The sequence below is a fragment of the Osmerus eperlanus genome, chromosome 5 (genome assembly GCF_963692335.1).
Source record: "Osmerus eperlanus chromosome 5, fOsmEpe2.1, whole genome shotgun sequence".
NCBI classification, from domain to species: domain Eukaryota; kingdom Metazoa; phylum Chordata; class Actinopteri; order Osmeriformes; family Osmeridae; genus Osmerus; species Osmerus eperlanus.
In genome coordinates this window covers 12437046-12464479 of record NC_085022.1, presented here as the reverse complement: position 1 = coordinate 12464479, position 27434 = coordinate 12437046, and the positions used below count along the sequence as shown (strand labels likewise).

Genomic DNA, 27434 nt, shown 5'->3' with positions numbered 1-27434 from the left:
GATCTCCAGTCAGCAAAACTAATCTAATTAGGTAATTAAATGGTACTGTGGATTGGAAAAAAATCTCAACACTCAAATACATGATTAAATGAATTAATTGTGAGACCTACACTAGAAAAAGCTTCTGCTGAAGTAGAAATCCACTTTACTCCGTAATTAATTGTTCTGGACCGTGGTCTTGTATCTCAACTGTGAACATCTCAGCACCTTACCAGACACATGGCATAAAGACTGCATAAATGCATAAAATAGGTCAGACATGAACTGGCCTAATTTGGTTAAAACCGGTCACACTACAGCAGCGCGCTTGCCCAACCTGTGCCTGTTATGAAGGAGCGTTGTCCATGTACGAGCGACCACAACAACCTCCTGGGCTGGGTAGAACAATGACCGTGGTTATGTTCAGGGCCCAACCGTAAGCCCAGCCCCATGTTCTCTGCTGACCTTGTGGTCCCCCACCGCTGAAATAAGGCGCCGCAATCATGCACAGCGGTCTCTCTGTGTTAGCTCGCCCTGTGCAACAATGAGCTTGCCCTTGTGTCCCCCCCCCACCCCCCTCCCTCCACCCTGGGGCGAGGACAGAGCAGGGAGAGTTGGAGGGAGGAGGAGGTGGGAGGGGGGGGTTAAGGGGTTAGTTGGCAGCATGCCACCCTCCCCTGCCCAGCGAAAGAGGGCTGGCATGCCTCAGATTGATGAGGGCAGGTCTGAGGTCTGGGTATAGAGTGTTGCAGAACAGACGTCCTGCTGGCACATCCTGCCCTCTCTGCCGCCCAGCCCCGGCCCTCCGCGCTCGCCTTATCGGAACTCCTAATTGTCCTTATGAATATTTTAGAGGCAGGCAGGAATGGGAGTTGGGGGCGGGGGGTATGGTTTCAAGGGCCCTGACAGCTAATGATCCACTCAGTGGGCCTAGAGAGAGAGCAAAGGAGAGGGAGGGGGAAAGGGAGTGAAGGCAAAGAAAGAGAAAGTGAGAGAGAGAGAGAGAGAGAGAGAGAGAGAGAGAGAGAGAGAGAGAGAGAGAGAGAGAGAGAGAGAGAGAGAGAGAGAGAGAGAGAGAGAGAGAGATGGGACGTGATTTCATAGTTCCACTGTGTCATTTTCTGTATGTACATATTTAACTTCATTAAGGAGCCATATCTACAGTGTATTGTTATGTATGCATGGCACATTGCACCGGTGCTGTTTCGGAAGAGCCATTAAGAGAAGGGGCGCACATGCATCACTGTGTTCCCATTCTCTGAAAACATCTGCAGATGATGATGACTTTGAGATGCCTTCATCCTCAATTTGTACTTCAATTCCCACTTGGCAAAACTGTCTGGAAATATCCAGTCCACTGATTGAGTGTTCTCTTTGACTGCGGCAACTAATAGCTTTGTCACATTACATCCCTCATTCAGCCCAGTCTCTAAGCAGAGCAGCTGTCTCTCCGAGGAAAGGCAATGCACTGGCATCTTACTTGATAATGTGAACAGGCTATATTTATCAAAGTGACAATCTAGTCGGTCAACCACAGGTAATTCTCTGAAGTACTGTATAATGAGCTGGGGGTAAGATAGACGCTTGGACTGTCATGGCTGTGTCCTTTAAACCAATGCAGACCAGATCACGTTCAGAACCATGGTTCTGTTTCCTTTGTAGTCATGTTGGTCTGGTCATTATCCCAGGCCTGTACTGGGGGATTCACACTGTCTATTGTTTTGGCACCAGCTGCACCAAGAAGCTAACGACACAACAGACTGTAGACAGACGGTTGGCTGGAGACTTTGCTCCCGCTGTTCCACTTCCTGTCTGCCGAGGAAGCTAGACCATGGGCCGAGCCAACGGAAGGACACGCGCATTAGGTCATATCCTCTGATAAGCTTCAATGCTGATGTGAAACGGTCATGAGATCACACCAGATCCATCTGGAACCCACAGCAAAGTCCTGTATCTCTCCCTATAGCCCTAAAGTCAGGAATGTGGGATTTTGTAGTGAAAATGAGTGGAAGCCAGTGGAGGGTTTGTGACATGGAAACAGATGCCTGGTGATAATGAACAACCAGCAGACACTTTCATTCCCCTCAAGTTGAAACTGCAGCACCACAGGGAAAAGGGAACATGGGTTCCGTGAAAGACTCTTAAGATGTTATATAAGAGCCGAACTCACTCCTGAGAAGATAAAAAGCCTTGCTATCAGCCTCCTCACCATGCAGATTTCAAGTGCCTTTGCACAAAAAAAAGGTACTTTGATAAGCACATTAGTTGGAACAGTACAAACAGAATGGTTATGTCACAAGGATTAGAGCGCTACCTTTCTTAGTGTGGCATCATTCACGAGGGCTAACTGGCTGCCCTGTGGAGTTGGGAGGTATGGACAGGACCGGCCTCGAGCACCAATCGATGCCGTACAGTATGCATGCCTTAGGTGTGCCTGCTTGTGTGTATGTCTAATGTACTGTACTTGTGTCAACCAATAATTGGTGTAAATATGGTTGTTGAAATAAACTGAAGGAGAATGTGTGTTTCTTACATTTACATTTTATATTTATGAATTTAGCAGACGCTTTTATCCAAAGCGACCTCCAAGAGAGAGCTTTACAAAAGTGCATAGCTCATTAAACATAACAACGAGATAGCCCCAAACATTGTGGTAACCAAACATAAAGCATACATTGTGAAAACCAAATAAGTCCCAAAGGGAAAAACCATAAGAGCATGTAGTTAGACAAGTTACAATTAAACAGCATGAACCTCAAAAATGCAAGAGTGTACCTGTGGAAAAAGCCAGCAACAATAATATATTACACAGCGAGTACAATCATTTAAAGTCAGTTACAGATAACCAACAAGAGCAACAAGTCTCTCAATAAGAGTCATTGTGATCCTGGAGGAAACTAACATCAGGTCCAGCCAAATACCGTAAGTACCGTTGTACTCCCGGAACAAGTGCGTCTTGAGCCTTTTCTTGAAGGTGGGGAGACAGTCAGTGCCTCTGATGGAGGTGGGGAGTTGATTCCACCATTGGGGGGTCAGACAAGAGAAGAGCTTGTGTTGAGAGCGGGCGCTCTTGAGCGGTGGGACCACCAGACGGTTGTCAGAAGAAGACCGTAGGTGGCGGGGGGGGGGGGCGTAAGGCTGGAGGAGAGACTTGATGTAGTCGGGTGCAGTCCCGTTCACCGCTCGGAAGGTCAGTACCAGGGTCTTGAATCTGATACGGGCCGTGATGGGAAGCCAGTGGAGGGAGATGAGGAGCACTTCTTCTTGCACTCCTGCTCTCAGATGCTGTTTAAAGAACAGTAGCTTTCTTCCCATTGTGACATCACACGCAGCAGAATAAATGATGGTCTAGCTTGCCTTCCTTTTCAAGCCATATCTACAATCACTTCACATGTTGCTGTTTTTGCAGTGCATCACATAGTAGGCCTACTGTATAAGTTAAAAACAGAAAGCCCTTGACACAAGAGTGGGGTGCGCATGGGAGTGAAAGGCTGTTCTGAGGTACACAGGGCAGTATATTACCCATTTCACTCAAAGTGCTTCACAAGGAACAGGTACAGTAGTGTACGTAGGTGGCTTACGCAAGAACAGCGGCTCCATGTTATTTTTAACCAGTGCGGTTGGGTTCATGTTCATTTAGAATGAAAATGTGTCAAACTAAAAACTATTCCAAATTACATTTTGGGTCAAACTATTAAACTCTGTGTGCCTTTCATGTTTATGGTCTTAGATGAGAATATCGTTGTTGTTTTTTTTCCAACTGGTATTGAAATCTAGCTGGCATTGGTAGCTCTACAAACACACACACACATACACTTTGATGCCTTGGTTTGATGTCAGACACTCACACTCCTCATTTTGCCTGTTATGCCAAACTTCTATCAATACAGGTCTGGATGGCTGTGAGAAAATAGTATCTGGCCTTGCTTCCACTAATCTCAGTGAGCCTTTCAGGGCCTTGTGAATAGATTACACAAGTTCCCTCGTCACTCCTCTCCACAGCCCTTATAACACACAGTACTCCCCTGGAAATGTTGTTGAAAGCACTACTGTATTCACTGTTGTCTGCCTGCGCCATCTTCCAGAAACAAACAGCTACACTTCACTTTTGAATGCTACTTTGAAATCCGTCCAAAGCATTTCTTCAATCTGAAAAATAACACATTTTGTTTAGGTGGCAATGAATGAATTCTAGTTGGCTACGTTTTCTAGGTCACAGAGTCTCTGGGGGGCCAGGGGTCGTAGCCTTCAGGCCTCCCCCTGGCCCCTTCTAAGGCCATGTCAACATGACGCTCCCTCTGATTGGTCAGGCTGGGATGCCGAGGCCTGGCAGGTGTCTGGGAGAGGGACACCTGTTTGGCCATGTGCTGATTTAGTGATCCATTTACCGGGAGCTGTGGACAGACTCTGTGGGACATTTGAAGCATGCCAAGTCATTTAAGAAGGAATTATGGACGTGCTGTGCTGTCCCAGACCTCCACTCTGGAACCAACATGTCAGACACAGAACCAGCCAGGCAGTGTTCACTTCTCACAGAACCAGCCAGGCAGTGTTCACTTCTCACAGAACCAGCCAGGCAGTGTTGGGAAGCCACACATTCTTTAGCCCATGTTCCGCTTTTCATAGAATGAACTGGTTGTTGAGCAAAGTGTTATCCAGTCTGGGTGAAGGGGTGCCCCATGGTTTGTGGAAAGGGCGGTGGTGTGCCTCTCTGGAAGTTTCCAGCCAGACTCTCCCTGACTGTCCAGAGAGGGTGTGTGTGGCTGGGAGCAGACTGGCCAAGCTGGTAGTCAGAGTTCCTGGGCCCTGCCCTCCTCACACCACCATGCTCAGCCAGCCCAACCAAACTATTCCCCTAATGAGCAGGTTGGAACTTTAATTTGCAGCTCCCAATCAGATGTGTGGCAGTCTGGCGGAGAACCTGCATAGTTTCCTTGGTAAATACAGGCCTTTCAGAACTGTAACTAGAGAGGGCTAGAGTTGTTCAGTAAACAGGAAGCAAACCAGGAAGGCGTTTTCTTCGAATAAGAAGAATGTCTGAACTTCACACACCACACCAAGCAGGAGTCAATCTGAATGTCTGCGCATTTGTGTACCATCATTGTCCTTGAGAGTTTATGGAAATATCCAACAAACTGAGTGCCTTTCAGAGAACTAAGGCTATGTTTACATAACGTTAAACCCTTACCATACATGCAGAAGTATTTAGTGACATGTATGGTATAGTAAACAATGGTTAAATTGAGGTTTACTACATTTGCTAGGGCAGTAAACTGAGCCATTGTGGATATACTGTACCTTTCAGTCAGAAAACAATCAGCTTGTTCATACTGGTAGCCTGCTACTGTTAGTCTCCCAAATCTGAGCTAATTAGAGTTTTAGGGGCTGTGTGTGATACTGAGCTGTAGGCTGTGTGAGCCTCACTGTCAGATAGAGATCAGAATGAACCCCAGTGTACTGTCAGACAACTGTCAGTGAGCACCAGCTACTGAACACACACACACACACATGCATGGGCACACGCGTGCATGCGCGCACACACACCCAGACACACATGTTGTCTCCACCTCCAGGGTGATGGAGACAGGGGCTGAGACTAAGGGCTCATTAGTGTGTGTAGGCCCCTCTTCTATCCGCTAGCCTATGGCCCCTGCATCCATAGATGTCAGTGACCTTTCTGTAGACGGGGGCCAGAGGAACAGACCACCGACAGGGAAGGGCACAAGTTTAGACCTGCAGCATCCTGATAGGGGAACCTAGAGAGCCCACATATAAATCATATTTGATGTGCGCCGGACTGATATCACATGCTGTCAGCCAGGCTTGTTAACACTGTCATTCAGACCTTTAATGATGTTCCACACAACACCGTTTTTTATTTGGCTCGCTTCTCAGGTGGAGGCTTTTGGAAGAGCTAAAAAATAAATAAAGGACTTCTTCTCTATCGCCACACACCACAGTGTGTGCTCTTTGCTCTTACAATAATCGTTCTATTTCATGCTCTAATAAGCGCTTTTTACCGCGTGTGATAATCCATTTTATTTCCTACATTACTTAACTTTGATAAGATCCCCTGAGTGGCAACCATGCTGAATGGAAGCCTGGAACATTTTAAACTGCTGCTCTGTGCTATCCTCTTATGGTGGGGTGTCTTCCAGCTTGGTGGATTATGATAACTGAAAGATAATTCAGTATGCATCGGAACACACACATGCATTGAGAGAGCAGGAGGAGAATAGAGAAAGGGGGTGGGGGTGGTGAGATAGAGGACAATATTTAGTTTCTCCTGTGCTGAAGCATTCTGAAGGATAAAAGGATAAGGAAAGACGGCTTAATTTCTTCCACAAACATACTGTTCTGTGTCTTTGCCCACCGTGCACCTTTCACTTGAAATGTCATGTTTGTAATGTCAATTGCCAATTATTATTATCATCATGCAAATGACTCCTAATTATGATCAATTATGATTACATACAGTAATGACCTGGTATATTTCCCTTGGTCCTTTGTGTCATGTTACTAACATTTTTACATGTGTATCATGTTTTAAAGTATGGTTTCTTTGCACTTATTTTAAGCTAAGACAAAAACAATTATATTAAGCTAAGACAAAAATGTATGCTGTATCTGTGAATTGTGCAATTTTATTTCAGAAATTAAGAACCAAAGGCCATAATGACTGTGCCAGTCCTGATCCTGATGACTGTTTTGGGCACAGCCCCCTCATGGACGACCGTTTCGGCAAACTAAGCGAAGAGAGTGATTTAATGTACAAGCGCTGTGGTGTAAGTACTTTATCTCCTCCCTGCCTTTTTGTGTTGATTTCTGTCTTTATGTTGATGTCCACTACAGGCGCTAAACAAGAAAGAACACAGAGGCTGTGATAGCCCGGACCCCGATGCCTCATATGTCCTCACTCCTCACACAGAAGAAAAGTATAAAAAAATTAATGAGGAGTTTGATAATATGATGAGAAATCATAAAATCGTAAGTAAATGCAATGTTTCTGCTTGGCTTTGTGGCACGAAGGATTTTCACCCTTGATTTGACTTTTTACCCTTGTTTTTTGTTATCCCACCCTGAAATTTCTTTTCTCTACTTTAAAACAAACATGTACTACTCAAAGCATAACCCTTTTTTGCGCATTTGAAGTGTTTCGTTTTTGTTTATTCACTCTCCAACCTTTATTGACACACGCTGATAAGATCACAAAATGATTATAGGTGGAACCTTTTCAGGACTTGAGGAATTAGAAATATTTTCTGAGGAATCTGAAACTCCTCTCTTTTCCTCATTTTCCTCATTTCTCCTCATCATTCCTCATTTTTTGAGGAATCTGAAACTCCTCTCTCTGTCCCCCCCCACACACATCCCTTGTGGTGTGGGGGGTTTGAGTTGTCAGCACCTGCCTGGTCGTCGGTCAGCCAACGCTGGACCTGGTCGCGAGTCTCCCGGTCCTGTCCTACATCTATAAAGTTGAATAATGGATTTTGGTGTTTTAAAAACCCATCGACACTGTATGACTATGTTTAGCCTGTGTTCTGCTCCTCTCTTCCACCAACCGTCTCTGGAGGAGGGGATCCCTCTCTGAATTGCTCCTCCCAAGGTTTCTTCAATTTTTTTTCTCCTGTTGAGAGTTTTTTGGGAGTTTTTCCTTGTCTTCCTTGAGGGTTTAGGTTGGTTGAGGGGCAGTTCTATGGGCATATGTGAAGCCCTCTGTGACATGCTTGCGTGTAAAAAGGGCTATACAAATAAATTTGATTTGATTTTTATTTGATTTGAAACCGAAGGATACATTTAAAGAAAAGAGAGGCACAGATAGATGCAGAAAAGCTGAGGGAAAAAAGTAATACATCTCCTGTTCCACCCCCCTGTTTAGCCCTGTAGCTTTAGTGATTTATGTGTTTTTTCTTCGTTTTTTTTCTTCCAAAAACCCAATTCTGCCTCAAGCAGTTTGAAAAATTGTATATATATATTTTATTTCATTACGTTATTTTCAAAAAGCTTGGAGTATGTGATGGGGGAAGGGATCTATTCCAGTATATGGTGTATCTCCTCCCCTCCCCCGTCTCTCTCTCGGTTCTCTCCTAGTTGTCCCCTCCCTGATGGGCTCACTTGTGGTCTTCCCCTCATCTCCGGGCCAAGATCAGTGAACTCTTATTCTGTATCCCCCCCCCCTCTCCATCTTAATGGTATATGACCTGGAGGTGGTTAGAAGCATCTAGAGCTACATTAGACAATTGTGATCTTATTGCGGGTGAAAACCACAGACTTCTGCAAGAGTGTAGTGTTTTTTAAACTGTTTTTTTTTCAGTATCTGATTCTGACATGGAGAGCTCCACTGTTTGCCATTAACAAACTAATGACATCACTAACTGTCTCACTGGACACTGTGAATGGAGGAAGTTCTTCTCACCTGTAACTGCCACTCAGTCACTGGACAGTCAGCACTGCACAGGCACAGACCCACAGCAAAGTCTGATACCCTGTAGAACTGAACTCAAAGATGCATTCAGTGAATGATTCATGAAGAAAATGACAAAATTACATTCAGCTGTGATGACTATTGCAGTGCTGACTGGTTTTCTGGCACAATTTCGTTTTACAATGGGCATGCTGTTTGAATACTATCTACTATTTGTTTTGAGTGAAAATATTTTCATTTGAATTCATTTACTGTAATATATTGGTTTAAAAACGATGTGTAATGTGTGCTATGAGTTCTCCATATGCATCTTCACTCCCTGTATAATATGACATAAAGGTTTCCATGAATTGTAATGCCTTGAAATCGTACTTCTTCCATTGTCTAGTATCCTCGTCCGTTCCCCCATGCCACAGGGAACCTGCTGCCTAAGAGACAGCCTTGATCCTGATCCTGTGAGCAGGGATCTGCTGAGCAGCAGACCACCATGGAGACATCTCTGTTAACCATGCCGCCATGCCTGCTCCACCGTTCCAGTTTCAGCTGTGCCACCCCTCCCCCCCCCAACCCCCCGTGATCCTCCAGCCTGCGTCAGGCCTTTGATTCTCTGCGTGTGTGTGTGTCTGCCCCCCTCTGCAGCCCGCAGCGTTGCCCCAGCAGAACTTCTCCATGCACGTGGCAGTGCCAGTCTCCAACCACAACGCCATGGCCTACCAACACGGGGGCCCGCTGAGCACCCAGGCCCTGGCAGCAGGCACCGCCTCACTGAGCGACAGTGGGATGCTGTCCCCTCCCCAGGCCTCCCTGCACAGGAACGTGGGGTCCAGCGGGGGGCCGCAGAGACCCCCCAGCGCAGGCAATGCAGGTCAGTGGAGGCCACCCTCATCTTATCTCTTCACTTTTCAGATTGTTTTGTGGTCATTTTAGCACCGCGATAAGGTTGTTTCCTTCAGGTATACAGTACCAAGTAACCCAGAGTAGTGCCACTGTGTTGCCATTTACAAAATAGGCTTGAGCAACAAAGATGTGGTCATCATAATTCAGACATCATTAAAGACAGCTGCATCAGTGTTTCCCCTTGACTATCCACCATCCATCCAGTCACACCCCTACTAACACTATCCCACTGCTACTGAAACACGTTAGCTTCAGATAAGCTCTATGTATTTATCTACGCTGCTGTAACTATTCATTTGTAGTACTAATCATGTGAACTGGACCAACCAAATAACCAAAAATATCTTAAAATGGGACACTGGCATTGTGTGCTCTGGGCCATTCCTTGAAAACAATGTATTGGGTGGCTAAACAAAGCGAAGAGAACATAAATGTCAACTCTGCCAACAAAATAAACATAATTATTTCCCACTCAGCATTGCTTCCCATGGCTGTCCAGACAGAGTGGACACTAGATGGACTAGATGGATTAGAAATAATCTTGTTCCCAGTTTGACGCCCTGTCCTTTTTATTTGCGTTTGTTCCTAGAGTGCAGACTAGAAACAGCCTTTGTGTCCTTCTTGCCACCTCCCTCATTTGACGGACCTCTCACATATCTATCCTGGCCGAAGGATGCAGATGGTTATAGATAGTTCTATCACTGTGTGTGCGCATCTCATTAGGTCTTATGTTGGCTACCCCAGACCTCTCAGTATCAAACGGCGTGGGCCCCTGCCCAGAGGGTAAGTTCCCCAGTCTGGGGAAACCTTGGCTGTTTTCAGGCCTCGTCACCCTCAGTAGCCCTGCCACCCTTGGCACAGTTTGCTGGGCTGGATGCCTGTGTTTTATGAGACATGGTCAGACACTAGCGGTTGTCACTTAAGCTGATAATTACTAGTCAAAGTCACACTTCATTGCATGCGAAGGCGGGATTGACGTGCAGGCACTTGTCTAAACAGCTGGGAGATTTGGTTGGACGGCAACGCCCGTGGTCATCAACGCATATTGAAGTGGTGGTGAACCTTTAGGCGTTTTTCCTATGTCCAAAGTAAGCTGGCTCTGGATTTCCACAATATTAAGGAATCGGGTCAGCCATTGGAGCCTGTGTAAATGCCATCACTCTGCTCTCTCAGCGTCAACATGGCAGGTACTGAAAGGGTTAACAGCTGGCCAGTGTTGACGCAGCGGATTGGCTCTGGCAGGTAAACAAACACAGGGTTTCTGGCACCTCAATCTCTCCCTTGCTGCCTCCTCCAGTTTCTTTCCCTCTATTGACAGGTGCATCTGTGTAACCCGGGCCCACAGAAGCCCATATAAGGCTGGAGAGGGCAGGCGACATGCCCAGGGCAGCAGAGCCCTGGAGGTATTCCGTCCATGACATCCCTCCAAGTCCTGTGTGCACAATGACCAGACAGCCTGTCATGGCTGCAGTGTCAGAGTCAGAGGCAGGTGGAGCCTTTTTCCTTGCCAGGGCCTCATCGATATCGTGAAGCAGGGCAATTAGCATTGCTTCTGTATTTTCAATCACAAATAAAACCATTGCACCTAATGGAGCGTACTTAAGTTGTTTCCCACCCCCAAATTAAGTGACACGAGTTCCGCTACGTTGGTTGTGCTGAGCTGGTAAGCGGCAGGTATGATGTGCAGAGGGTGTGGGTGGTGCAGATTTGAGTGCCATGCCAGGGGGTGTCAGGACTTTGCACATGGACGGGAGGCTGCAGCTGTTGTTTGTACCACCAGGGTGGAACACCAGAGGCTTCTGGGAGAGAGAAGCACTCTGCTGTCATATGACCATTCTTGACATAGCATGGATTAGAGCAGGCAGGAGGAACTCTCCCTCACGGAACTCACTCTCTTTTTCCCCCTGGTAGCATGCATAGATATCACAGCTGAGAGGCTTGCAAGCAGGGAGAATGTCCTGGGACTGGGAATGGTGGCACTGATCCAATCTCTATATCCCCCTGAGAGACCGGTCCGATAAGACAGTGGCACCTTCTGGCTCTAAAATGTATCATGTTACCCTTGGTCTATGTTGTTTCTTATATGGTCAGAATAAGGCAAGAGCTTACTGCACCACAATCACTGCTAATCAGACATGATGGGTAAGGACGAGAAGATTAATGCCAAGTTAAAGCCATAATGTACTGCTGTAGTCATTGTAGCACATTGTCCCTGACACCCCACTGGGCTCAATAATTGTCTGGTCTGCAAGCAAATAAATGTAGTAGCAATGAGAGATTTCTTCAGCACTTAAATCTCAAACATGTTATCTGCAATTAGCCATCTGTTTTGGCTGGGATTCAAATACCTAGGGCATGACTCACATAATGACTGAAAGCTATCCTGATTTCCAGAATTATAGATGATATATGTAATTACAACTAATCTTGGATTTACAGTGTATTATTTACACCCAATTAGCAATCTGATGTGGAGGTCTTTTATAGAGTCTCACAATGCAGTGCATTGAGAATTCAAAACACAGAGTTCTTTGTACTGTATATCCATCCTTCACTGGGTTCCGAATTAATAATGAAAGTTTGTCAGAATATGAGGGATACAATAAGAGAGTTCTCTTTGTTATGTAACATGCCTGCACGCTAGGCAGCTTCCTTTATTAAGACTGGAGAGTTTCTCGAAGAGAAATTACAAAGCCTACTGGGATACCGACAGAATGCGTCCATCCTGATGTCTGAGGGTTCTTGTTGGACCTTGCAAATCGATTTTACGTTCGCAAAAAGCTTCATGTACTCTACCTTTTTCTTGAACACAACTCTTTACACTTGGAAGCCACTCGTCATTGAATATGTTTGGTGGTCTAGGAATAATAGAACGACCCTTGTCCCAGCCTCTCTCCCATGCCCATCTCAGGCTCCATTCTCTGTTCCCTGTGCCAAAACAATACCAAAGCAGTGTCTGAGCAGTTACTGTTCGGGCTCATTTTCTAGACCCTATAAATAGAATTTGCTCTCCTTTCCACTTAATCTATTAGAGGCCCCACGCTCTACAGCCATTAATCTTTTCTCATTCATGCATGCATATGTTCTGCACTGCTCTGGTGTTGGCCTAATGACACCGCGGCCAGCGTCAGCACTGTAGTTCTATGGAGAACCTGAGCGCTAGGCACAGTTTTGTCAACGGGGTTATTTGTCTTTTTTTTGTCTCTACTTCAAATGAAAGCTAAACGATTGAGTCGTGAAGACATGTGGCTCCCAAGGCCATCGAAATTATTTAGGAACAATGAGTCTTTTTATTTGCACAAACATGGAATCCAAACATCCTTTTACAAGCTCTGTGTTTACTCTGAGAATACTTTATTGTTAATGTTTGGTTGGATAGTTTCTGAATATGGAATGAAAAGTCTAGCATATGTATTTCAGAAAATTGTCTTCATGCTTTTCGACGTTATCTCCACTCAAACTTAACTGCGGACATATTTGTCCTGTTATGTAATGTCATCCATGTTTCTAAACAAATACTGAAATCTGCTACTGTACACATAGACCTTTTCCCCAACCATAATTTCGAGGCACAGTGTACTGTACTGCACTGCACATAATGTACAGTATTTCACATCAGCCTGTTGCTGTGGAGCACCACTGCCTGACGGCCATGTAAAATTAAGGTCACAGAGCTCTTCTTTTTCGCTAGGCCTAGTCTATGCCTCTATGCCCACACATTCTCGTTATTGCAACACCAGATTTTCAACTGATTACATGTAACTATATCATGGGGTTGAGATCATAATCAGAACGTTTTTTCGTTGCACCTTTTGCATGTGGAGTACAGTAGTCTAGGACTCTAAAGCCCACCAACCACACACACATGCACAAAGACACACTTCAAGATGTTCCTCATGGCAACCCATCCCCATCATGTGTTTCCTTTGTGCATTGTTTGACTTGTGTCAGCTCATAAGAAGAAATCGCTGATTGAAATAATGGAATTCGTATAATGGGCTATTTACACAGACAAGAATAGCTTTCTCACCCAATGTTCTAAAGTAAAGCAACTATTCCAGGAAGACAGTTGCATTATCAACCGAATCATTAAACCATTAAGCGGCTGCCTTTTTCGTCCAGTGTGCTGTTTTGAGGGTCAAATGGTATTATTGCTAAATCTATACTCTTTGGATTTGCAGCAGTGAGTCCAGTGTAGCATAGGATCAAGAGAGAGCTGAGCGCAATGGAAGCTTGCGAGTGGTGTTGATTCAGCTGCGAGACACTATTGTGGACCTCACAATTGTTTATTTGATCGTGTATTGTTGGGGTCCTTATCGGTAGTTAGACGGGGATTGTTCCTTTATTCAGCGATAGAGAGCCGTCTCGTTGTGCAGTGAGCTTGTGTTTCAATAGAACACAATAGGGCACTCGGTTACTTGTTGAAGTGTGACACTGATCTGTTGATGAAATACTAGATAGCATCGATTTTTCTTTCTTTTAGAGTGTTTTTGTTCATTATTTTTACCCACGTTCTATGCATTTTCAATTTTCTGATTTATGAGGGGCCTTAGCTGAATAACACTCTGAACAGTGAACTGCTGTACACTGTTGAATTTGTGTTTTGCTTTGCCGCTGATTCCTAAGACTCAGACATATGAACATAGACACAGTGGTGATCTGACATCGAGGCCTGCAGCATGCCTGCACGACTTGGCATGCACTGACTGCTACTCACTGTATCTCTGCAAACTCTGAAACGGTTTCATCACCATGTCCTCTCTTCTCTCTCTTCCTGCTGCCTGCCACAGGAAATGACCCTGGGTGGGGGGTAACCTAGCATTATGACTCAGAGCTTTGTTAGCCTACCATGACTTACAGACAAGAAGAAAATGACATCTTACACATTCATGTAAAGCTGTGTGTACAATAGTTAGTTTGACAGGTTTTGCCGAAAATGTGTTTGCAAAAGTGCAATTGCTATCTGAGCACATACGTCAGTGTCAGCCGTTCAGATCTTAGAAACAGTCACACTACATTTGTTCAGTGAATTCCCAAACATCCCAACTGACTTTGATGTAATAATTTGCGCGGCGAATGAAAGGCTCATCAATTTTCAAATGGAGGTTTTATTTTTGTAAATGTGCAGGATAATTATCCCAGTCTATTAAAAGTGCCCAGAGGGTTAATAACACTTGACGTTGCTTGCCGTAGCGATCCAGGCAGTTTTCAAATGGGGCGTTGGAAGTTTGGCTGATGACTGCATGCTCTCCTGACAGCCTTGAGTGTCCCTGTGTGTCTGCAGGGAACGGCTTCATCAACCCCAGGGGATCCCCGGGACTCCTGGCCACGCCCAGCGGAAACGGTCTGGGCAAAGTCATGCCCACCAAGTCTCCACCGCCCCCTGGAGGGAACATGGGGATGGGCGGCCGCAAGCCAGACCTGAGGGTGGTTATTCCTCCATCCAGCAAGGGCATGATGCCTCCTCTGGTGAGTGCAGCCCCCGTCCCTCTGTTTCACAGGGGCAGAGCAGCTGAAGTGGGAAGCGTCAGAGAAAAATCTACTCCTGGGCATCTCACAGGTTGGCTCAGCCCCGGCTCACGCACCCCCATGTTGTGTGCGGCGGTGGGAGTTCCACAGCATCCCCTGATGGTATCTCTGTGGTTTAGCGCGCAGCCCTCAGTGTGTGTGTGTGTGTATGTGTGTGTGTGTTGTCTAAGGACCTGTATTTGTTCTCCTAGTGGAACTCATTTACAGTGTACACTACAGGTCTGATTTACTGCCATCAGCAGCAATCACAGAGAGGCGTGCTCATGCTACATTCGTGATCGCACACAGCAGTCTGTGGTGGGTGCCAAGAAGCCCCACAACACAGCTGACTAGCTCGACCAAATCTTAGAGGCCCAGGTGCCTCCACAGCTACTCAATTATTCATATTGAAATTAAAGGCCCTTTCTAATTATAATAATTAAGGTGCAAAGATCTCTGACCACGCTGAGCACCTGAGGCTACACTACATTGTCACGGTCGTAAATCACTGTGTGCAAAAAAAAAGAAAGAAGAAGAAAGAAAGAAACAAAAATAGAAGGGAAGAATAGTTTCTAAGAACTTTGCCAACAATCTACCCTTTCCAAGTTGCAGTATTGCTCAGAGTGATGGTGTTCCCAGCAACTGGAGTTTCTCCAGGAAACGGAGGGCTTGTTTGGTAAATATACGGAGGATTACCTGGTGGTTACCTTCGATGTTCCCGTCACTATCCACACCTAGATTTGAAGTGTAAAGAACGCACGTTGCCATGCCAGCATTTTCAAAGTGCAGCTGCTGAATGCAAAGCAACAACTGAACTTTGCGTGAGGACAGAGCCATTTAGCGAGCTCTTAATGAAGAGCTAACTTGTGGGATTGTCTCTGCCGGGAGAGATCCAGCAATCCCTGGCATGTCAGGGTGCTGTGGCAGGGGGGAGGGCCTGCTCTGTCACTGTAGACTAACCCTTCCAGATGGGGAGAGTCAGCAGAGGGAGGGGGCAGCCTGTGGCAGGTCTGCAGACAGCCTGTCATTAGGCCATAATGGTATTAAATTAATCACATCTCTGTGTGACAGAGTGGGGATGAAGGCTTAATCAGGGGCCCAGAGTGTGAGCTAGATAATATCTTGTCGCCCTTGTCTTGTCTTCCTGCCGCTGTTGATTGAGTGTGGGTATTAAGACAGTCCTGGCCTCGGCCCGGTCTGTCCCACAGCACGGAGAAGATGGAAGACTGGATTCTAGTTGGACTCAAGCACACTGTTCTTCCGTGTAGGGCAAAACACCAGCAAGGAAAATGCTGAGAAAGGCATCGGTTTGTTCAGCCATTAGTGATAATGCCTCTCGCTGTTGTTTTTGAAAAGCTGACCTACATCTTAAGGCCTAATAGAGAGATTCACGGGCAGTACACAGCCACACATTAGGATCACAAGTGGGCTTTTGTCAGGTTAGTTACTGGACTAGAATATTGAACAAATTTAGCTTTAAAGTCAGCGAGCCATCTTCCAGAGGAATCCGCCTAGCCTTAGGACTAGTTATGTAATTGGATTGACTGAGTGCTGTATTGACGTGGCCTCAGTATGAGAGTTTAAGCACAGTTTTAATGGAAGGTGAAGTCCATGTCATACGGTGTCTTTGTGCCGCTTTAACGTCTTTATTAACTTAAGTGTGCTCCCTAATGGACTTCACAATTGACCTCTGTGACCCCCTTCTCCTTACTGTTCACAAGTTAAAGAGGCAATCGGTAAAAAACGATTGGTCGTCTTTTTAAAATAGCCCAAAGCCAACATCTGCAACAATGGCAGCAGTATTCACGTGGTGCTCAGAATTCAGATAAACACTACGTTCCACAAAAAGCCCTCCTGATTACACAACCACTTGAATCGATAGGGCACGAGTGTGACAAAGAGGGTTCACAGGACCTTAAGCAGCGGGAGCAGAGAGAGAATTTGTTCATGTGCGGTATTAGATGACGGCGGCTGTAGAAGTCCTCCAGCCCTTCCCTTGTAACCCTGCCTCTCTTCTTCTCTTCTGTTGAGAGCAGTCGGAGGAGGAGGAAATGGATTTGGTGAGTGCCGACGCTTCCCGAGGACAAATGACCGACTGAACATGCTTTCACTTTCATCCCAGCAAAACTCATGCAAGGAAATAAATCAGTAATTCTGTAAAGGGGGTGAAGATTGTTCTAGAGCGGAATATGTCAAAAGATAGTCTTCTCCTGTGAGTCAGGAGGTGGAGGATATGGATAATGTTGGCTTGAAGGGAGGCTCCAGCAGAGTTGTGTTTGTCACTGCATGTTATGGGCTTGGCTTGTTGAAGATGCCTTAACCTGTTTGATTCACACCTATACACCTACGGGAACATTTGCAATGTCACTGGGGGCTTTACGTGTGTGTGCGTGTTGGTTTGTGACCATAAACATTACAGTACCAGACACCTTCAGTCCTCCAGATGGAGAAATATAAGTCTGCATTTGAAAGTAGTGTGACTGAGTTTAATTCAGCTGGAAATTGGAAGTAACACTGACTCAAACACCCCGTTTTGAACTCTTTGGAATGAAGGAGATGACCACATTCGGAATGATGTGATTCTTGGTCTGATGTCATCTTTGAGGAAGGTGTGTTGTAGGAAGCGTCATAGAAGCCCATGGTGAGACTTCTGATCATGAGGTGTTGCCGAAAATGTGTCTGTCATCTCAGCTGGTGATAATGAGGCCAGACCTCTTTAGGAATTCAGTTATTTCCAAGTCATCTTACAGAAATCTATCATATTCTGCCAATATGATCTCTCTTTCCTTAAACAAAAATTGTCCTGCAATTATGGGTTAGAATTGTATGTGTAAATATAATGAAATCATCTTCAAATAAGCATGCACAGATATATTATAACCAACCAGACCAGTGAGTGTTTGGGTTTAATGTGATTGTGTACTAATCATTGTAGCTACTGTACACATTGTCTTTAGTGTCCAACCACGGCTAATCCTGTTGCATGAAGGCACTGTGTGCTTGGACAGCATGCCATTCACTGCACTGGACTTGTGTATGAAAATGAGCTCAACTCATCACTTATTTAGATTCACTACTTGCTTACATAACTCTATACTGTGCTAATCACTTTATCTACTATTTTTTTTGCTAGTTACGATGTGTTCAGGAGTAGTTGAATTGTGCTTGGCTTGGATGACATATTTGACAACCTGTATGACAAAACTTTTTTGGAACACCCTCATCTGTGGTCTGTATAAGACCATCAGTAATTGTGACACCTACAGTATAGTCCACCATTTGTATAATTGTATAATTTGTTTTAAAAAATCCACCTAATTAAATTACTTTTAGAGTAAGATGATGTGCTATCTTTAATTGTCGAGCCATTTTTCTATTAGATTTTCTCTTATCTGTAGTCAGAGATGTGGCTAAATGAGTCATGAAGTTATAGCGCCACCTTATGGTAAAAACCTTTCATTCCAGTAGTTCCAACATTTCAATTGTCACTGAGATAATGTGCGATATTTACCTGAATCTACATTTTGATAAGATAATTGATTCATCCTGAACATGGAAAAAAAATCTATATCAGTAGTACTGTGTCAGGTTAAATTGTTCTATTGTCTTACAGGTTGCTGTGTCTACCGTTGGCTAAATCCTGCTGTTGTCTTCTTCTTCTTCTTGTAGAATACCCAGAGGATAAGCGGTTCCCAGACCACCCAGCCACTGGCTACCCCAGTGGTGTCTGTCACCACCCCCAGCCTGCCTCCTCAGGGCCTGGTCTACTCAGGCATGCCCACCTCCTACAACCCTGGTGAGTTTGGCCTCGCCTACTAGTAGCTAATCCCCTGGCAGGTCTGACACCCCTGCCTTCTCCTAGATTGCCAACACTCGCTGCTAGCTCCGGCCCTGTTCTCCTGTGCAGAGAGGTGTTGCTGTATGGGGGCCTCACCGGGCTCTATGTTGTTTTCACAGACTACTCCCTGAGCAGTGCAGACATCTCCTCCCTGCAGGGCTTTGGCTCTCCTGGGCTCTCCCTGGGCTCCATGTCGGCATGGCAACAACATCAACTGGGACAGGCAGCTCTCAGCTCTTTGGTGTGAGTAACACACTTGGACACACTCTGCAGTACTGTTCACAAAGACACCCACGTAGCTTACTGGACATATTCACATAGATCCGTGTACATAACCTGTCATGTACCATGCACAGGGTTTGTTTCCCTGTTTTTTTTAACCGTCACTCCGATGGCTTGATTCCTGTATAGACACCGAACACTGACACTGCCTCCGTTGTTTTCCACAGGGGTGGTGGTCACCTACCACAGGGCTCCAACCTCTCTATCAACACCAGCCACAACATCAACATTAAGTCAGAGCCTATCTCTCCTCCGCGAGAGCGTGTCCCCCCCTCCGGTTTCCCCCAACAGCAGCAGCAGCAGCAGGTGCCCAGCCGCCAGGACCTGGGCCGCTCGCCTGTCGACAGCCTCAGCTCCTCATGCTCCTCCTACGACGGAAGTGATCGCGAGGACCACCGGGCAGACTTCCACTCTCCCCTGGGGCTGGGCAGACCCCCGGCCAGCACAGAGGACAGGGAGAGTCCCTCAGTCAAGCGCATGCGCATGGACGCCTGGGTGACATAGAGAGCCCCGGTCCAGCCCCCTGTCACCAGCCAGCCAGACACAGGGGGAGGGGGGGCAGGAGGGGGAAGGGGTAGGGAGGCTCCCTCAAGCTATTAATATCAGATTATTATTATTTAACTGCATATCATTTTTTAAGAAGGAAGATGGCAACTGAAATAAATAAAAAGATTTGTTCAGGACATATCTAAAATAAACACGTCACGTATGAAGAAAAGAAAAACTCATAGGCAGTTTTGCTGAATTATATACACCATCAGAGGATATTAGGTACTTGGTGCAAATCAGAATAGGTTTACAGGAGTCATTTATTAAGCAGTGAAGATTATTGTAGACACTGGTTGAGTCCACCACTTACTAGTAGTTGCTGTTTTTTGCTATTGTGGTTGCGAGTCACAAAAAGTCTGAGACAGTTATTTGCAGCTGAGGGCCCCTGCTTGTTTATTGTTCAAGCTCACATTTCAAAAACTGCTACAGTAAACATAACTTGTTTAATGTCTCTTTTTTAACTTATTGAATACATTTATCAGACTTTTTTTTTAAGATATCAAGCTCAGTGATCTGAACTTCTCTTTTATGTAGAAGAGTGTTTCTCTGGTGGGCAACAAGAGCAGCTATCGGATGTGGAAACTAAATCATTGTGTTAGCAGTACAAAAACAGATGGCAAAAGAATATACTGCAATAACAATATTCATTTTAATTTGATTCAATAAATGTGCAATTAAGGTAACAGTAAATTGTCCTGGTGACATAACAGCAAGAAATACTTACACTGCTCCAAGCCATTAGTAATGGAAGCCAAATCTCTATTTCCTTCCGTTGTGATGAAGATATTGTTTAGTATACATTTTCTCCAAATGTTTTTGTTTTTATTGTAGTTGCTTTTTAATTGTGCAGATTTTTTGGCAAACATACTTAAAGACATGCAAGCCAGACCTTGAATCGATATCTAAAAAGCCATGAGCACTTGCTGTAAAAATTAAGAATTTGAGCCAAACGTTTTTGTTATGTAAATAGCAACTTTAATATATATATATATATATATCACCTTGGTGTGAGTAAGTATGCATTGTACTATCGCCAGAATCAAGGAAAAAGTCTATTTTTGTGGTTTACTGCCAAATTTACAAGGCAAGGTCCTTAATGAGTTGAGTATTCACTGGTTTAACATGAACTATTTTGATTATTCAGTATGTTCTTCAAAATGTTTGCCGTTATCAAGTGGTTTTTATTTCCAGAAGGTTGTTTTGGGTCGTTTTCCCTTTAATAGTAGTGACTGTCTGTCCTTACTAAATTGTAACATCAGTGCTGTACGGTTAAAATTACAATGTTTAAAAAATATATATATTTTGTGACGCATAATCGCAAGGCTTAAGAAAATAAGGTTTCTTCCTACACATTATTTACCTACAGCTGCTGAATACACTGCCAATATCTAGACCCAAGGTCTCAGCACCTCAGAATTTCAGCATCCCAGAATTAGCCTTTGTGAATGTGCATAGTTCAAATTAAAGAAAACATATTTCACAACCCATTTCATCATACCATTAACATCCACATTAAATTCATTTGATAGAAGTGAACTATCACTTTTCTGAGAAACCTGATCACCCGTGTTCATAAATTTAGTCATTGTAAATATCATAGCCTAATGTAAAACTTAAGTCATAATTATGTAAAAAAAAAAACAGTTTTGTTCATTGGCTCAGTAAAATATAACCATAATATGTTTGTGGCAAAGGACTAGTTGGGGTTGGAAATGCCTGCTAAACCTTCGGCAGTCATCGGCAGTGTGCCTCACTGGAAAAAAAACACAGCACGTCCTGTTGCACTGTTACAGTAGACAGTTTTCTTTGTGATGAGACTTCTACATGTCATTTGTTGTCTGTTACAGGGGCCCCTAGCTTGCATTCTGTTCTATCCTACAGTGGCAAGAACATAAGTAAATCAAGTAATTCTGCAGTTAAATCATACAGTACCTGAAACAATGCAAATGATTTGACTTCATCTCACTGCTGGATTGCATAAAATATTTTTGCTGTACAGGAGGAGTATCACTCTACATTTGTTATAGAATATCTTGTGTACTGTAGCCCTTAGACATGCTCTCCACACCTCTCCATTGAATTCATAGCAGTTGGCGATAAGCCGGTAATGATCTATGCAGCACCCAACTCATACTTTGCCTAGATGCGGTCATTACATAATGTCACACCCAGACTTCATCCTTGATGTAACTAAACTCCTGTTGGATAAGAATGGATATTTTCAGATACATGTGCTCAGGGTGTGAACCAATGAGGTCTTGACTGTTACCTCTTGTCCAATAGTGACACTGCCTGAATGGAGCTTGAAACCGAGGTTTACCTCAAATTTGGTCACAATCTACAACAGATCATTTCTCCTAAGTTTGACCTTTAATTAAACAGAACCTTTATCCAAATGTTCTGTATAAAAATAAAAATATAACTAATACACTATAACCCATTAGAATCCCATGATTTTACAGCAATAATACCATTATAACAGAATAGCATCTATTTTGATAGCATCAGCACAAAGTACAGAACCTGCACACTTTAGCACTCAATAGGATATCAGGGACTTTTCTAGTTTCTCTCTATATGCACAGTTAGCCTTATCCCAAAGAACTGCTGACATGATAGATCATTTAAAAAAGTTTCTTAGGCATTACCTAACACTTCCTCTTCTTGAGGCAGTCATTGCATGCTATCAATAATGAGCAGTCTTACATACCCAAATTTGAGTCATACAAGAAATGCATAATTTATTTAGAGAGATACTCCTTCTCCATGTACTGTCCAAAAATGTGCAACTGTTGAATGTGAAAGAACAAGGATTCAAGTATACCACAGAACTTTGTCGAAAACTTTCTTCACTTTGCTGTGCAAGAGTACACTGCTTTGCTTTATGGCTTTTATAAACAGAACTATGTATTTGGTAATTGTTTGTAGTTAATAGTTCACTCATAGAAGCTGTTTTCGGTTTGAATGCTCAAACCGTTTGGCGGCACAAGCTGGACTTTGTTGCCATGAATGAAACAAACTGTTTCAAAATTGAGAGAATTTTAAATTAATCTGGATTTATTGCCCTTGAATGTGTTGTTTTATCTTCATTATACAATAAATATTCTAGTGAACTTTTTATTGAATGACTAAGATAATATGCTAGATATTGTTGTACACATTTGTATTCTACATTCACTAAAGTAAAATTTGGCTTTCACTGTGTAATTTAGGTTATTTCGCTTATTCTGTATAAATTGAAAAACTCATAGATAATGTCCACATGTGAAGTCCCAAACAAAAGACTGACAGCTTCATTAAACACCTCAATGTATGCTCAATAATTTACTCTATGTGCCTTACTATCAGAGTAATTTCTACTTTTAAATCTTTGTTTTGTCCAAATTCAGAGTAAAAACACTCACATCACCATAAAGTTTGTCATTGGCATGAAACAGGCTTATTTACAATATAGTAAAGATTCACCCCTTTTGTTTCTGAATTTGCTTCACAGTGACTTACCAGTAGGTGGCATAAGAAACAGCTAAGTGACAGTTAACTAGCTTGGTTGAAGAATGAGATACATTTGTCCCCGGTTAAGTTCTCTACAGGTGCTCTCAAGCGCATTCATCAGGGTCATCATGTGTGGGGCTCCTCTTCTGTACACCATTCTCTCCAGGATCCATACACCAACAATGACCAACAATTAACTGGCTATCACAGAGTTACTTTGACAGCTTCATGCCACATGTAACAACATCTTCAGCTAGCTGTAACTACATCTCCTCCAGTTTCCTATTGAGAACACATAACAAGTTCCTTGGCAACCGTTCTCTAAGAGAGCAGTTGTACGACCTTTGAGAAATTAATCATTTTTGTAAACGGAAGAAAATGTGTGTACAAAAAACAAAGGTTTTTATTACCGATGACCATGCAAGATCGACCACAATCACTCTGCCAAAGCCACTGAATCAGTAATTTTTTTCATAGTCCTCCTGCTGTACTCTAGCGTCACCTACAGTACAATGGATGAATACCGGGCCTTCATAAGGTAAGGTTGCGCAATCATAAGGCATGCTTTAAGAATGTGTTACTTTCTCTCATGACTGATTAGTACGTGCTTTGGCAACTTCCATACTACACTTTATCAGCAAGTGCTCCACCAAAACCTGTTACTTGGTCTCTGCGTTCTGCACCAGCTGTGCATGGTGCTGGACGAGCTCCAGGAATCATGTAGAAGAACCAGGCGGGCTTTTGCACTGTTTGAGGATGAGGGTACAGGCCACCTGCCACAGGGGCTTGCCCTTTTCGGGTTCTCACTTCTCCCTTTTAACTGGTTGCCAAGTTGGGCTTCTTTCATGTGGGTCTGAGCTCCTTAAGACGGGTGCAAATATTAAACAAAGCTCGGTCCAAACTCAAACGCATCTGTTGTCACATAGTCACCACTGTTCTGCACAGGCCAGCAGTATGTGGGAACGTCTTTGGGCCTGTTGCTTTGTTTATTCCGAGCAAACATGAATGCTCACTTTTGATGAGCTTAGGCTAAACCATGTTGCACTGTAAATAAATAGAGATGAATGAATGGAGTAGAGCCGGGTAAGGCTCCATACTGACAATTGACGCAGTGACTGAATGCCAAGTCTGAAGATATGAGATCGGATAACTGAACCACGCAGCCTGCATTCTTCAAGTTTATGTCTCAGAATCTACAATGTGAATTGTGGGATTGCTACCAAAGCCTGTGATTATGATGCAAATAATAATTGGAATGCTAATGAAAGCACATTATACTTGGCAACAATATAAGTAAATGTTGGTCTTGAGGCAAATACGTATCTAATAAACAAAGTATGCATCTTCACATTGTTTATGTCACGTTGTGATAATAATGTATTATACGAATCATTTCCTTATTTGTCAAGCTAGATTTCTTCCTGAGATTGTATCCACTACATTATATCTGCCAACAAATGGCCATCTAAACCACTATTTATTCTATACTATTGAACGATACTATTTTAATTGGTTTCATGCATTGTACTTTTACAACGCCTTTCTATGGGCCCAGTGTGGATACTGAGTAAGGTCTATGTTATGTTAAAGACTCCACCACTTGGCAGTGTTATGTTGTTAGCTATGACTCACAATGTTGCTGTATCTCACCTGGTGTGACTGGTGTGGCCTGTTTGTCTCAGTTGAGGCTCCACCAGTAGACAAACCCATCTCGAGACACTTCCTTAGTTTTTACCATACCAGTGTGTGACTGTTTTCGCCTTACCAGATGAGTTCTTGCAATCACTAAGGAGTCGCACTTTGGGGAATACTTCATCTAATGAAGGTGCTCAGCTGTGTTACACCTTAGACAGGTAAGTGTTGTTATCTTTCACACTCTCATGTGCAAATGATTTCGGAAAATGAGAGAGTGAAGAGGGAAGACAGAGGTAATTCATATATATTTTTGTATCGATATGAGAACATTGTTTGAACATGCATGCGTTCCATTCAGAGGCACATTATATGCTGGTACTCCTGTAGCTTCTTAAATTTATCTTATAACCTATTCAATATATAGTATAAAACACAGTTTGATAATTAAAAAAACACCTATAGGACATTATCTAACAAGTCTGACATTCCTGTCGAGGGAATTATTTAATGTGTGGTTCTACTCTAACAGCCTCGTATATTGCTGTAACAGAGACACATCTCTACTGATACACTTGGCTAAATAAGGCACTGAACTGTATTTTCCTCCTGATCTCATCATTCCAGTTTTTACAGCGTTAAATTATAAAACCGGAAACTTTCAGAAATCTTAATATGGATTCCAAGAAAAAAATGAAATGGGAGAACTTCCGTGCCAAGGCTAAGGCCCCCTTTGCCAACATCAAGATCAAAAAGGGGGCTGGTAAGAAAGTCCAAGGTAAACCGTTGGCCCACAGACGTAGTATATCAGTGCCTGACCTCAGGTTGATACCCAGCGAGTCCTCTTCCTTAGCTACTGACCTCCTGTGCACCACCTCTAATGCCATCTTCTTTGACTCAAGTCAAAGTGATACCAGCTCTATCTCCAGTGGCCCATTGTTCACAGACAGACTAACGGTACCTGATTCAGCCACTCCAGTCAGACAAACTATTTCAGATTCTGCTTTTGTGGATGGTGGAACGGGAAATTATAGAGGAAGTGGCCCTGTGGAAGAGGTGACGTTCTTTGAGGACGAAGAGGAAGAATTGAGCATGCCTGAGGAAAGTGTGGACCAACCTGTGGATGGGCTCTCCAGAGAACCTCTGACTAGACTGGCTTCCAGAGACTTACCAGTGCCCGCACCCAGGATCATAACAGCAGCTAGAGGAGAGACGTCTTCTCCTGAAACGCAACAAAGTCCCTTAGTTGAGACCAGGAGGTCTCGATCCATAGAAAGGTTTCCCTCCTCTGTGGACAGATCTGACCTTCCTGTGGACCGTGGTGCTGCATCAAGAGAAAAAGAAAACCCTTCTGGGGAACAAGTTAGCTTCCTTCTGGATAAGCTGGCGTATTCAGGGGTACGTGGGAGACTGTTTTCAGAAGGCTACACTCCTCCAACAAGCAGAGCAAAACTGAAAATCGCTCCAGATAGATGGTCCCTGCCAGTAGCCACACAGGGCACCCCTGTGGAGAGTGCAGATGGGGAGTCTGCTTGTGGCAGCCCGATAGAGGAGCACTCCAACGCGCCCTGGGCTACTGACCCCGAGGACCTGGACATGAGAGAGTCTCTCTCCTCTGACATGACAATGTTCTCCATGGAGCCCCAGGACGACATGGAGGAGGTGAGACGCTCACTCACACACTCCTCTACTTCACACACCACTCCTACTGCACACAGGGTCATTTTTCAACATGACATAAGCAAGGTTTTAAGGCCAAATGTTTTACTGAACTCAATAAATGACAAAGCTACAATATATCTTCCTCATGTTAGAATTGAACCATTTGAGCCTGAGTATTTTAACACCTTCTTTAATGTATTCCGCTATTTGAATGGTACTGTAGGACTTGTTTCCAAAATACAGTAGGACAAATACTGTACTTGCACAATGGTCACATTTGCATTTGCAGGACTTCTTTTCATACTCAAATATTGTGGTCTGATAAAAAAAAAGAAGTCTTACAGTGATACTAGCTGTGCCCGGTTCTCTAAGATTAGTCACAGCACATTATCTAAGAGTGATAATTGTATTGTTGTTGATATTTTTCACCCTAACATGTAGGCCCCCCCCAAAACAATCTATGGTCCCCCTCAACTCCGTGGTTGGTTGTAGCAGGCTCATTATTAGGTTTCTGGGTATAACTGAAACCCAAACATCTACATCCTCCTTCCTTCCGACCTCAGCTAGATCTCTGACATGTTACCGAGTCCAGTTTAAACCTGCATTACCGGGTTGCCAACACAACACGTTAAGGTTGACCGAAACAGACTGAATAAAACTGATCTAATCAAATCTTTTTCACGTCACAGTTAGCAGAATGTGAACACTCGACATGACAACAGGATATTTTTTGACAGTCTTTCTGCTAATGTCTTATGTAAGGATATGTGAGAGTCAGGGTCTCTCATCCAGTTTGTTTCCAACTTTCCTTTGTGATAAAGTGCAATGAGCAGAGCGACCAGTATGAGCAGCCCATGCAGGACCAAGCAGCCGACAGTGTGAGTTCTGGACTTGTATCACACTTTGTCACCTGATCGAGGACAACATGATGGCATAGAGATAATCTGCTTGTTCTGTTTGTTCTCAGGATACAGCAGGGGGGTCTGTGCCCGCTGCTTTTCAGAGGTATCTCCTCACCATCAACCTGAAGGAAGGTAGAAACCTGTTTATCCGGGATCGCTCTGGTAAGTGCACTGACAGTGCTTGACCTGCTGTTAGTCAATGTTCAACTCAGTGACAATGTTGTGCTTCCACAATGTAACTGGAAGTGTTACCCAACCATTGAAAACA

General features: G+C 44.0%; 2 protein-coding genes across 6 annotated transcripts in view; both read left to right on the top strand.

The window, feature by feature from the left end:
• Nucleotides 1–22596, top strand: part of mef2aa (myocyte enhancer factor 2aa) — a 53422-nt gene extending 30826 nt beyond the window's left edge. The window contains exons 4-10 of one of the 5 annotated variants that reach the window (XM_062461657.1): nucleotides 6832–6966; nucleotides 9044–9269; nucleotides 14586–14770; nucleotides 16846–16869; nucleotides 18479–18605; nucleotides 18767–18890; nucleotides 19097–22596. In XM_062461657.1, the coding sequence (XP_062317641.1) occupies nucleotides 6832–6966; nucleotides 9044–9269; nucleotides 14586–14770; nucleotides 16846–16869; nucleotides 18479–18605; nucleotides 18767–18890; nucleotides 19097–19433 (1158 nt within the window). In that variant the 3' untranslated portion in view covers nucleotides 19434–22596. Of the gene's footprint in view, nucleotides 1–6632; nucleotides 6765–6831; nucleotides 6967–9043; nucleotides 9270–14585; nucleotides 14771–16845; nucleotides 16870–18478; nucleotides 18606–18766; nucleotides 18891–19096 lie in introns of all 5 variants that reach the window. The other 4 variants (XM_062461658.1, XM_062461661.1, XM_062461659.1 and 1 more) reach the window with 4 other exon arrangements.
• Nucleotides 22597–23109: 513 nt separating this feature from the next.
• mctp2a (multiple C2 domains, transmembrane 2a) overlaps nucleotides 23110–27434 on the top strand; it is a 37789-nt gene continuing 33464 nt past the window's right edge. The window contains exons 1-5 of the mRNA XM_062461656.1: nucleotides 23110–23508; nucleotides 24739–24823; nucleotides 25230–26264; nucleotides 27086–27142; nucleotides 27232–27328. Coding sequence (XP_062317640.1) covers nucleotides 25278–26264; nucleotides 27086–27142; nucleotides 27232–27328 — 1141 coding nt within the window. The 5' untranslated portion in view covers nucleotides 23110–23508; nucleotides 24739–24823; nucleotides 25230–25277. The remainder of the gene's footprint in view (nucleotides 23509–24738; nucleotides 24824–25229; nucleotides 26265–27085; nucleotides 27143–27231; nucleotides 27329–27434) is intronic.